Genomic DNA, 12779 nt, shown 5'->3' with positions numbered 1-12779 from the left:
CTTCAGAACAGAAACCCTTATCCCTGCCTCTGGCCTTGCTCTGGTCCTCCTCTCATTAGACCCCATTTCCCTTCCTTCCAAACAGCAGAAAAGTCTGACCCTAAGGGAGGTGCAGCCCCTGCCAGGACTCAAATACTTCCTTCTCCCCAGGGTTTCCCCAACTCAACTCTCAGTCACCCAGCTGAGGCGCCCTGATGATTCCCTGCTGCTGCCCACTGCACCTGGCTGCCCTGCAGCAGCCATGGCTGGACCTCACACTGCCTCCCTCCACGCACACAGCTTATGCCAAAGCTGAGGCCTCCTGGGACGGCACAGTTCCACTCACACCCAATAAGTAAAAAAAAAAAAGGGGGTATCAGATTAGGAGTCAGGGGCTCTGGGTCTAGACCTGACCCTATTACTAAACCAATGTGACAGATTAGCGACAGTCCTTTTCCGGGAGCTCACCAACCCATCTATAAAGTCCAGGACTTTGACTGGAATGAGATAATAGATAGCACTTAAAATAAAACAGCTTTACTGAGGTGTAATTAATTGCACATATTTAAAGTACCCTATTTGATAAGTTTTGACATATGTATACACCTGTGAAATCATCACCACAATCAAGATAATGAACACACCCATCACCCCCAAAAGTTTCCTGTGCCCTCCCACTCTCCTCCACCCCCAAACAACCCCTGGCTGTTTTCTGTCGCTATAGACTGGTTTTACGACAGCACTTACTTTAGCTGGACACTGCTCCAAGCACTTTACTGTATAAGCTCAGTCTATCCTCACAAGACTGGCGAGGAAGCTGAAGCACCGCTGAGGTCACGTGCTCCAGGTCACGAGTGGCAGAGCAGAACGCAGGGAGCCCAGCAGTGTGGCTCCACCGTCCGTGCGCCTTCCATCGCCCTGCACTGTCTCTCAATAACCCCTGGAAGCGGCGCTGGCCCGTAGTAATGTTCGGTCATTAGCATTAGGGTTATTGCCAACAGGACTCTGCTGGGAAAGCAGGGCCCTCCCTTCAGCTAGCCTGGGTTCCAGCCCCTCACTCTCAATTTACCAAATCCCTGGAGGGCAAGAATTCCCTAAGGCGCTGGCTCTGTGGGCACAGCAGAGCAAGTGGCAATTCTGAGAATCTCTATGCTCTGCTGTCATGAGAACCTTGCATAAAAATAGTGCTGGCCTGAAAAAAAAAAAAAAAAATAGTGCTGGCCTGGGGCACAGTCTGCCCCCTTTTGTGCAGCATCTCCAAGGCTAGCGGACGAGCAGGGAGTTACGGACCACGACCCCTCTTTCTGGGTCCCAGAGGAGACAAAAAATAGCACACGGACTTTAAAACTAAAGACCTTGACGGCAAATGCCTGAACTAGTATAAAAACGTCCGACAATGACTAAAGCCTAAGGACGAGTCCATCATCGTATTTCCTTGAGGATTAACTGAGGACGGCAAAATGGGTCCTCTATATCCATCCCTCTGTCCCTCTGCTTCACCAAATGGCAGGGCCAGTCCCCAGGAACAGAACTGGACCCCTTCTTCTTCTTCCTTTTTTAAATCCTCACCCAAGGATATTTTCCCATTGATTTTTAGAGAGAGTGGAAGGGAGGGAGGAGGGGGAGAGAGAGGCATCAATTGGTTGCCTCCCGAACACACCCTAATCCAGGCCAGAGATCTAGCTTGCAACTGAGGTACGTGCCCTTGACCAGGAATCAAACCCACGACCCTTCGGTCTGAGAGCCAACGGTCTAACCACTGAGCAAACCAGCTAGGACAGAACTGGGCCCCTTCTGTCATGAACATAGGGTGGAGAAAGAGTCCCCCTTCAAGTCCCCTGGCTTTCCAAAACATTCTTAAATGTGTTTAATTCACTAACATCCTATATGATAAAAGCCGAATATGCTAAGTGTCCAGTTGTCCAGTCAGCCGTTCAACCACTCGCTATGACGTGCACTGACCCCCGGGGGGCAGACCAGTCGACCAGTAGCTATGACGTGCACTGACCACCAGGGAGCAGACGCTCCAACCGGTAGGTTAGCTTGCTGCTGGGGTCCGGCCTATTGGGACTGAGCAAGATGGGCCGGAAACACCCTGGAGCCCTCCTGCGGTCCTTCCCCAGCTGGCCAACCTCTCACATCCCTCCCCAGCCCTGATCATGTACCAGAGGGGTCCCTCAGCCTCACCTGCGCCCTCTCGCAATCCAGGACCCCTCAGGGGATGTTGGAGAGCCTGTTCTGTCCTGACGGCAGAACAACCGGTTGCTATGATACACACTGACCACCAGGGAGAAGATGCTCAATGCAGGAGCTGCCCCTGGTGGTCAGTGCACTCCCACAAGGGGAGCACCGCTCAGCCAGAAGCCGGGGATGAGACGGGAAGCCTCGGAGGCAGCGCTAAGGATATCTGACTGCCAGCTTAGGCCCACTCTCCACCTAAACCATCAGCTGGACATATCCGAGGACTCCTGGACTGCGAGAGGGCGCAGGCCGGGCTGAGGGTCCCCCCCCCTCCCCCAGTGCATGAATTAGAATAGCCTTACTCTACCTTCTTTTCTACCTACAGGTTCTAACCGTGGCACCCCGGACAGTTTGGGGCAGATGATTCTTTGTTGTGAGGCTCTCTTCTGCATTGTAGGATGTTCAGTAGGGTTCCTGGCCTCTACCCACTAAATAACACTCACTCCCTCACCCCCCCACTGACAACCAAAATGTCTCCAGACATTGCTAAATTCCTCTCGGAGAAAAAATTGACACCCACACCCCCAGTGAGAACCCCTGCCCTATGGCAACATCCTTTATCTGCACTAATCTGGAAAATGCTGAAAGTGAATGGACTTTTCTGGTTAATGCAGGGTTGGAATAAACAGGCAAAAAAAAAAAAACTTTTTTGGTTAATTTTACTGATATAATTAAAACCAAAAAAATTCCCAGTGCCTTGAAGGGCAGGTTTTGGTTAATTTTTTAAAAATATATATATTTTTATTGACTTCAGATAGGAAGGGAGAGGGAGAGAGATAGAAACATCAATGATGAGAGAGAATCATTGATCAGCTGCCTCCTGCACGCCCCCCACTGGGGATTGAGCCCGAAACCTGGGCATGTGCCCTTGACTGGAATTGAACCAGGGACCCTTCAGACCACAGGCCAGTGCTCTATCCACTGAGCAAACCAGCTAGGGCTTTTTGGTTAATTTTTTAAAGCAAAGACCAAAAGGTGAATAATACTCTTTGTCACGTTATTGTAAAGCAAACTTCTATGTTAACCTCCTTCTAAGCATGATGAAGAGCAAGGAAGAAATGCTTTGCAGTCTAAAGGAATAGCCATCATTTTCCCACGGAGCTATGGTCAGAGAGCTCCAAGAATAAATAAAATATTGTTTCCTGGGGAAAACAGTATTTTTACAAGATCCCATATTGATGGGGACAATGGTTCAAAACTGAGTATATGTTAGAACCAGCTGGGAAACTGGCCAGTGCTCCTTACAGTTTGATGAGAGGCTGTTAAACAGCATATTCTGATTTAGTGGGACGGGGCTGGGGCCTGAGGTTCTGCATTGCTAACAATACCCCAGGGCAGTGGTCAGCAAACTGCGGCCCGTGAGCCACATGCAACTCGCGAGCCGCGGTTTGCCACTATGTTGACTAATGAGTTTGCCGACCACTGGGATAGGGGCTTAGTCACAAGGAACAACAACAGCCTGTAATTATTGGAATCGAGAGTCTAGGTCAGTGGTCGGCAAACTCATTAGTCAACATAGCAGCAAACCCCGGCTCGCGAGCCGCAGTTTGCCGACCACTGCCCCAGGGGATGCTGCTGCTGCTGCTGCTGCTGATCCTTGGACCACGTTTTCAGGAGTAAGACCTTTACAACCTCCCCACCCCCGACCCCAAAAAAGACCTTCACAACCTGAATCAGAATTGCTAGGGGCCCAGTGTTGGCTGGTTTTAAAAGCTTCCCAGGTGATTCTAATGTGCAGTGAAACCCACAAGACGGCTGGAACTGAAGCTGGGAGGAACTGGAGCCAGATGGACCTGCAGGCCACTTCCCCAATCTGACACTGATGTTTTTCTTTCTTCTTCTTTTTTTTTTTTTTTTTTTGGTTAGGTACCCCTACCAAAAGCTGTACTCTGAGGGAGAGAGGGAAACTTAGTTGAGTAGGGTTAAAAACGAATAAAGTAGCCCCAGTATCTACAAGGGCCTTAGTAACGTCCCTTTTCATGACAATGATTTTCTTATCTGCAAAATGAGGAGGGTGTAACAACCTACAGAAGTTGCTGAAAAGAATAAAAATCATGTATGTGACATGCCTAGACCAAACTGGACACTTAGGTAGCTCCTATTAGTATGACCGCCCTTGCCAAACATTCACAGGCCCTTACTACAATGAGATAAAGACTAAGTCAGTCCTGACCCTCAGAACTGAAGTGAGGATACCAGTAAAGAGGCAAACAGTGACAACAGACAGGGAGTGTGGGATAATGGCCAGAGCACTGGATGAGGACATGGAGACAAGGTCCCACCACTCGCTCCCTGTGTGGCCTCAGGCAAGTTGCTTCTCCATCTGAGCCTGTTCCCTGGCTGTAAAATGGGTATATTCATCTGTTCTCGCTTATTCCCAGAGTCACTGTCACCAGGTGGGGAGTTGTTCAAGTTCCAGGAGCAGTGCTGGCTGTGTATACTACCAGCCCCTGACCCCATCCTCCTGTGGCATCTTATTCATCCTCCTGGTGCCAGCATCCAGCCCAGGACCTGGCACACAGGACAGCAGTGCAAAGATGGCTGCCATTTTACCAAATGAGGAAAGGGAGACCCCAAAAAGATATACTCAAGATCCCACCCGAGCTCTTCTCTGGGCCCCCTCGCAGAAGAGGAAATAGATATTTCTCTGGCACTTAGGCCCAGTCCATCTCACCAGGCTTCTTTTTTTAAAAATATATTTTATTGATATTTTACAGAGAGGAAGGGAGAGGGATAGAGAGCTAGAAACATCGATGAGAGAGAAACATCGATCAGCTGCCTCCTGCACACCCCGTACTGGGGATGTGCCCACAACCCAGGTACATGCCCTTGACCGGAATCGAACCTGGGACCCTTCAGTCCACAGGCCGACGCTCTATCCACTGAGCCAAACCGGTTTCGGCTATTTTATTGATTTTTTACAGAGAAGAAGGGAGAGGGATAGAGAGTTAGAAACATCGATGAGAGAGAAACATCGATCAGCTGCCTCCTGCCCACCTCCTACTGGGGATGTGCCCGCAACCAAGGTACATGCCCTTGACTGGAATCGAACCTGGGACCTTTCAGTTTGCAGGCCGACGCTCTATCCACTGAGCCAAACAGGTTAGGGCTCACCAGGCTTCTTGATAACAGACTTTTTCTTGGCAGGGGAGAAAGACCACCGCCAATCTGCAATGCCCCTCCTCAGCAGGGACCACTGTAGCCTAAGGGCCTTGGTCCTGCCATCATCATCAACCACTCTTCCTCACGCACCTGCTATGCTGCCTCAAAGGGGCAGGTAGCAAAAGCAGCACCTTTAGCCGTCTCCACAGCTCCCCCAGCAGCCTTACCGTTTGCGAACAATGTCGATGTTCTTCTCTAGCAGGTCATAGCGGATGTAATCATTGGGCTCAAAGTGGCTCATGGCCACCTTGGCCCGTTGGCACAGGACTGAGGCCACATGGTACTGCCGCACACCCAGGGCTTTCTGCAAGAAGAAAGGCAACAGCAGCTGTCAATGGAGGACTCAGGGTGGGCCACCCCTGAAGGATCAGTGTGGTGAAAAAGTGAGAAATGACAACGTCAAGAGCTATCCAGTGCCTGCAGCCTCGGTTTCCTCATCTGAGGCATAGGGATGAAACAAGGAATACAGCTTGTGGCAGGAGAAAGGGTAAGGGATTCGTAGCCAGAATTGCTGGAGCAAAGTCAAGTTCTATCAACTTAAGAAATCCATCATCATGAGCACCAGAGATGGGAAATGGGGACATAAGCAGCGCTGCTGATCACAGGGTTACTGGAAAGATCAGATGAGAACATTTGCGGAAGTTCTCGTTACGCTGAGAAGCACTAACCATGGCATAGCAGCTACTCCACTGCACTGTACGCTCCTTGAGGGTTGGAATCAAACTCTGTTTGTCTTATTTATCTCCGTATCTAGACTACCTGGCACATACTAGAGATTCAATAGATGGAAGAATTAATGAGGAAAACTTCATCCATGAACTTTGGGTATTTGCTCATCCCTTCGACTAGGTCAGTGGTCGGCAAACTGCGGCAGTTTGCCGACCACTGGACTAGGTAATAAAAAGGATGGCTTCTACGTGGCTCTTTTCCTTTGACTGCTCCTGGGGAAGATAGTCACCATGTTGATAAGACATTTTCCTGGGAGAGGCCTACTTGAGAGGAACTGTGGCCAATAACCAGCACCATGTTGCCAGGTGTGTGAGCACAGCATCTTGAAAGCGAGTGTTCCAGTCCAGCCCCAGCTCCAGCCCAAACCTTCAGATAACCGAGCCCTGGCTGACATCTGGACTGCCACTTCCTGAGCGATTCTGACCAGAACACCCAAACAAGCCACTCCCAAATTCCTGGCCCACAGAAACTGAGCAAGAGATGTTCGTTGTTTTAAATACTCGAAGTTTGGGGGCAACAACCTGTTATACAGCAATAGATAAATGATTGTTATGATGGCGTCTATATTAGTTAATTTTAACTGTGGATGACAACCTTCAAAGGGTTCAGTGACCAGGGAAGAATAACTGAACCCAAGAAATGACAGAGGGAAAGGAACAGCCACTTCCCTCCAAGGTGGTATTCCCTGTCGAAGGGGCAACGTGCCCTTGGGCGAGGACAAGGCAAAGCTCAAGCTACTGCCCAGGTTCCCTTCTTTCTGTCCCCAGGACATTTAAATCCAACCCCTGCCAATCTCAGCATCTGAACCAATACAAGTGCCATTGCCTGTGCAGGTCACCCAGTGGTGAACACCAACCCCACCCGGAACAGCACCCCCAGCACTGCCCACCTACCCCCCACAGCAGGAGGTAGCTCTCAGTGCAGACTTCAGATCCACTTGCCCTCCAGCTCAAAATCCACCAAGGGATCCTCGCTATCTCCCTCACTGAGTAGGGGTGAAGAACCCACCAACGACACATCAAAGGACTGAACAGCCTGTACACAGAAGGACGAGGCACCTTGCAGCTGCAGCTACAACCTGCCGCCACCCCAGTGGGGAGACCTGGGCTTAAAGTCTGGCACGCCATTTACTCTCTGAGTCATCTTGGACAATTAACCCTCGTTAAACACTCACTTCCACACAGAGCTATTGTGAGGACAGGAGCTTACATAAGCACTTGGCGCAGTTTCTGTGATTACTCCAGTGCATTCACAAGCAAGCCCTCAGCCTCTGTGTTTCTCACACAAATGAGAAACTACACAAGCTGTTCTGCAACTAGCTTTTATCATCTGTCAACATGTCTTAGACATCTTCCCAATGTCTATATATACAGATCCATCGCTTTCTGTTTGTAAATTAACTGCCCACCCCCTCCCCAATATACCTTTTGTCTAGATAGTTCTCATTAATCCTTCAAGTTCCAAATTAATGTCACTTTCTCAGAGACTCCTTCTTGAACTCCCAGCCCAATGAGAGCCCATTTTATATTCCCACTTATTACTTCTTTTTTTTTTGACAGAACTTTTTATTTATTTACTTTTTAAAATTTCTTTATTGATTAAGGTATTACATGTGTCCTTATTCCCCCATTACCCCTCACCTCCCATTCATGCCCCCACCCCTCACTTATTTCTTGACATTCATATGTGAGAGCTGTCTGCAGTGGTCTGTAAGCTCCTCTAGGGGAGGAATTGTGTCTGTTTACCTGTTACTAAATTCCCCATGCCTGAACACCAGGTCTGACACACAGGAGGTGCTACGAAAACATCAATAATTAAACCAATGGCCCTGACCAGTTTGGCTCAGTGGATAGAGCATCGGTCTGCGGACTGAGGGGTCCCAGGTTCGATTCCGGTCAAGGGCATGTACCTTGGTTGCGGGCGTGTCCCCAGTGGGGGGTGTGCAGGGGGCAGCTGATGGATGTTTCTCTCTCATCGATGTTTCTATCTCTCTATCCCTCTCCCTTCCTCTCTGTAAAAAATCAATAAAATATATTTAAAAAAAATAATAATTAAACCAATGAATGTTGTTTCTTCTTTACCAACCAGCTCTCTTGTTGAGCAGGGCTAAACACAGAGCAGGTGTGGTTAACCTTGTGAGAGCAAACTGCTAACAAGACAAATCAGTAATTTACCAGTCTCGGAAGCTTTTGGCTAGAGTGTAAACAGGTTAACACTTTTTTTAATCCTCACCCCAGGATATTTTTCCCATTAGTTTTTAGAGAGAGTGGAAGGGAGGGAGGGAGGGAGGGAGGGAAGGAGGGGCCAGAGAGAGAGAGAAAGATCAATGTGAGAGAGACACATTGATTGGTTGCCTCTTGCACATGCCCAGACCAGGGCAGTGATCAAAACCTGCAACCCCACCTGGCCAGTGTGGCTCAATGGTTGAGCATCAACCCATGAACCAAGAGGTCCCCAGTTCAATTCCCGGTCAGGACCAAGCCCAGGTTATAGCCTTGATCCCCAGTAAGGGGCATGCAAGAGGCAGCTGATCAATGTTTCTCTCATTGATGTTTCCATCTCTGTCCCCCTCTCTCTAAAAAATCAATAAAAACATATTTAAAAAAGGCAAAAAACCTGCACCCCAGGTATGTGTTCTTGACTGTGAATCAAATCCTCAATCCTTCAGTCCCCAGGATATAAAGACAAAGCAGAAAATGGAAGATCAACCAGGCAGAGTCAGGGAGGGTGTGGTTCACCATCCCAAAACCTGAATTATAACCTGTGGCTTACAAGAGGCAACATGGCAGTGAAGAGAGCTTAGATCTAGCTCCGAAGTCCAGCCCTGCCCTTTACTAGTTGTGTGACCTCAAGCAGGTTTCGCCTTTGAACCCATTTCCTCGTTTAGAGAAAGGGGATAATACCTGCAGTATTACATGAGGTATGAAATGACATGCATGGGCCCCAAAGAATGGCAATTGTTATGTAAAATGCTACAAGCAGTTTTGTGGTTTTTTAAGTAGCATTTACTGGACTTTTTTCTCCCATTTTAAAAAGTAGGACATATTTCATGGAGAAGAGTTAGAAAATACATAAAACACACAATTTTATTAACTCCCTGAGGCCCATCCAGGGATACATATAACCACCACTCCTCCACCACTTTCTGGCCTGATGTCAGATGCCCAGTGGTATTTAACACTCAGTGATTCCAAGAGAGGCACCAAACACTGGTTCCACAATGAATCTACCCCTCCCCACAGTCCCTGGTACCACGGTACCCACACTGAACAGGTGTCATGGCTGACGTTTCGAAGCAAAGACAGTGAAAATAGTAATAATCATCAGTAGTAATAGTTAACACTCTCTACTGAGTGCCAAGTTATAACACTATGAAGAGCCCTACTGTATATAAGTGCCACAACAGATAAGGAAACTGAGGGCTGGAGAAGGGTAGTGACTTGTCCAAGGTTTCACAGATAGAAAATAATGCCAGCATTCAAATCCAAGTATCTCCTGACAATTCTAAGTACTGACCTGGACCTGAATGAGTTAAAGAAATTGAATTAATCTAACCACCTGAAACAAATCCTACCTAATAAAAGAGTAATATGCAAATTGACCATCACTCCAACACACAAGATGGCCGCCCCCATGTGGTCAAAGATGGCTGCCCCTATGTGGACACAAGATGGCTGCCACAAGATGGCCAGCAGGGGAGGGCAGTTGTGGACAATCAGGCCTGCAGGGGAGGACAGTTGGCGGGGGAGGACCAGGCCAGCAGGGGAGAGCAGTTGGGGGTGACCAGGCCTGCAGGGGAGGGCAGTTAGGGGTGACCAGGCTGGCAGGGGAGGGCAGTTAGGGGCAATTGGGCTGGCAGGGGAGCAGTTAGGTGTCGATCAAGCTAGCAGGGGAGCGGTTAGGGGTTGATCAGGCTGGCAGGCAGAAGCAGTTAGGGGCAGGCAGGCAGGTGGGCAGGCAGGCGAGCAGTTGGGAGCCAGCAGTCCTGGATTGTGAGAGGGGTCCCAAATTGGAGAGGGTGCAGGTTGGGCTGAGGGACACCCCCCCACCCCTGTGCATGAATTTCATGCACCAGGCCTCTAGTATAAAATAATATTGAATGTTAACTAAAAAATAAATCAAGTAAAAATGGAATAGATGCCAAACTGTTAACAGTGACTATCACTGGAGGGTGAAATTATGGAGAACTTTTAACTTTTTATATTTATGTAATTTTGAACCTTGAATTCTGTATATAAATTTTAGAATCAGAAAAAATTTTAAATATTTCTAAGCACCACGCATGCTATTTTCTGCAATTTGTGTTCTACTTCAGAATGTTAAAGAGCAAAAGAATGAAGGCTGAGTTTTCTAAAGAACATGAATATTAACCTCTATTATACAAAAGTAACTGGCAAAAAATTTAAAGATTTACAACATAAAGTATGAGCAAGGGTTTGGGGGAGAGTGACCTTGAATTGGAGAACACTAGTAAAGTCTTCTCTGTGAGAACTGGCAACAGCTACTGAAACTTCTTTATCATCAATTTTATTTCTTTTTTAAATATATTTTTATTGATTTCAGAGAGGAAGGGAGAGGGAGAGAAAGATAAAAACATCAATGATGAAAGAGAATCATTGATTGGCTGCCTCCTGCACGCCCCACACTGGGATCAAGCCCGCAACCTGGGCATATGCCCTGACCGGGAATTGAACCAGTGACCTCTTGGTTCCTGGGTCGATGCTCAACCGCTGAGCCACACCTAGCTGGGCTATCATCATTGATTTTAGAGAGAGACACATCGATTTGTTGTCCCACTTATTTATGCATTCATTGGCTGCTTCTTGGATGTGCCCTTAACCCCGTGGTCGGCAAACGGCGGCTCGCGAGCCACATGTGGCTCTTTGGCCCCTTGAGTGTGGCTCTTCCACAAAATACCACGGCCTGGGCGAGTCTATTTTGAAGAAGTGGCGTTAGAAGAAGTTTAAGTTTAAAAAATTTGGCTCTCCAAAGAAATTTCAATCGTTGTACTGTTGATATTTGGCTCTGTTGACTAATGAGTTTGCAGACCACTGCCTTAACCCAAGATCAAACCTGCAACCTTGGCGTATGGGGACAATGCTCTTATCTAACCAACTGAGCTACTCAACCAGGGCCTACCAACTAACACTTAGTAACAACAGCTCTTATCGAGGCAGCAGTGGTAGCAGCTGCTCTTCCAGTGCGATGCTGCCCAAGGACAAGAAAGATAGATGCTGGAATGTCGGCCAAGAAAGACAAAGACTCAGTGGACAAATCTGGGGCAAGGCCAAAAAGAAGGCATGATCCAAAGTTCGGGACAACCTCAATAACCTAGTTTTGTTTGACAAAGCAACGTATGACAAACTCTGTAAGGAAGTTCCCAACTATAAGCTCATAACCCTCGGCTGTTGTCTCTCAGAGACTGAATGAAGATCCTTGGCTCCTTGGCCAGGGTAACCCTTCAGGAGCTCCTTACCAGTAAATCAGGGGTGGGGAACATCCGGTGAAATCATGTGGTCTGGCCCTGCCAAGGCATTAGGGGTGAGTTAATTAAATGTTTGACCAAATATAGCAGGCTGATTTTTAAGTTGATAATTTTGTATAGTCTGCGAATGATGTTATAAATATCCAAATGGCCCTTGGCAGAAAAAAGGTTCCCCACCCTTGCCTTAAGTAAAGGACTTATTAAACTAGTTTCAAAGCACAGAGTTCAAGTAATTTATACCAGAATCACCAAATGTGGGGATGCCCTAGCTGTTGGTAAAGATGCAGGAACGATAGGTCTCACCAACTGTACATTTTGAAAAATAAAACTTTATTAAACCAAAAAAACAAAAACCTTTAATAACAACATACATTATGACCTAGAAATTCCACTTCTCCATATCTACCCACACCATACCTGTACACAAGGCAGCTGCAAGAATGCTCAATGAGCATACGAGCATAACCGATGGATACAGACAGTAGGGGGGTGAGGGCATTTGCTGGGGGGGTGGGAGCAGGCAGGGAGAGGTCAATGGGGGAAAAAGGAGACTTATGTAATACTTCAAGCAATGAAGAATTTAAAATTTTTTTAATTTAATAAATCTTTATTGTTCATATTATTACAATTGTTCCTCTTTTTTCCCCCATAGCTCCCCTCCACCCGGTTCCCACCCCACCCTCTTCCCTTACCCCACCCCGGCTGTCCTCATCCATAGGTGTACGATTTTTGTCCAGTCTCATCACATTTTTTTATTCACTTGATTTTTAGATTCACTTGTTGATAGATATGTATTTGTTGTTCATAATTTTTATCTTTACCTTTTTCTTCTTCTTCCTCGTCTTAAAGAATACCTTTCAGCATTTCATATAATACTGGTTTGGTGGTGATGAACTCCTTTAGCTTTTTCTTATCTGTGAAGCTCTTTATCTGCCCTTCAATTCTGAATGATAGCTTTGCTGGGTAGAGTAATCTTGGTTGTAGGTTCTTGCTGTTCATCACTTTGAATATTTCTTGCCACTCCCGTCTGGCCTGCATAGTTTCTGTTGAGAAATCCGCTGACAATCGTATGGGTGCTCCCTTGTAGGTAACTGTTTTTCTCTTGCTGCTTTTAATATTCTCCGTCTTTTGCTCTTCGCTTTTTAATTATGTGCCTTGGTGTGGTCCTCTTTGGATTCCTCTT

At 47.3% G+C, this 12779-nt stretch overlaps 1 protein-coding gene and 1 pseudogene across 2 annotated transcripts in view; one reads left to right on the top strand and one right to left on the bottom strand.

Moving 5' to 3' along the window:
- ACO2 (aconitase 2) overlaps positions 1-12779 on the bottom strand; it is a 45352-nt gene that overhangs the window by 19459 nt on the left and 13114 nt on the right. Inside the window, exon 2 of the mRNA XM_080659712.1 lies at positions 5550-5686. Coding sequence (XP_080515838.1) covers positions 5550-5686 — 137 coding nt within the window. The remainder of the gene's footprint in view (positions 1-5549; positions 5687-12779) is intronic.
- Positions 11317-11915, top strand: LOC308243347 (small ribosomal subunit protein eS25-like; annotated as a pseudogene). The gene is made up of 2 exons: positions 11317-11589; positions 11791-11915. The product of its transcript is annotated as a small ribosomal subunit protein eS25-like (transcript).

Source organism: Plecotus auritus (assembly GCF_963455305.1).
Source record: "Plecotus auritus genome assembly, chromosome: 3".
Taxonomy (NCBI): domain Eukaryota; kingdom Metazoa; phylum Chordata; class Mammalia; order Chiroptera; family Vespertilionidae; genus Plecotus; species Plecotus auritus.
This window is presented reverse-complemented; position numbering and strand designations above follow the sequence as displayed.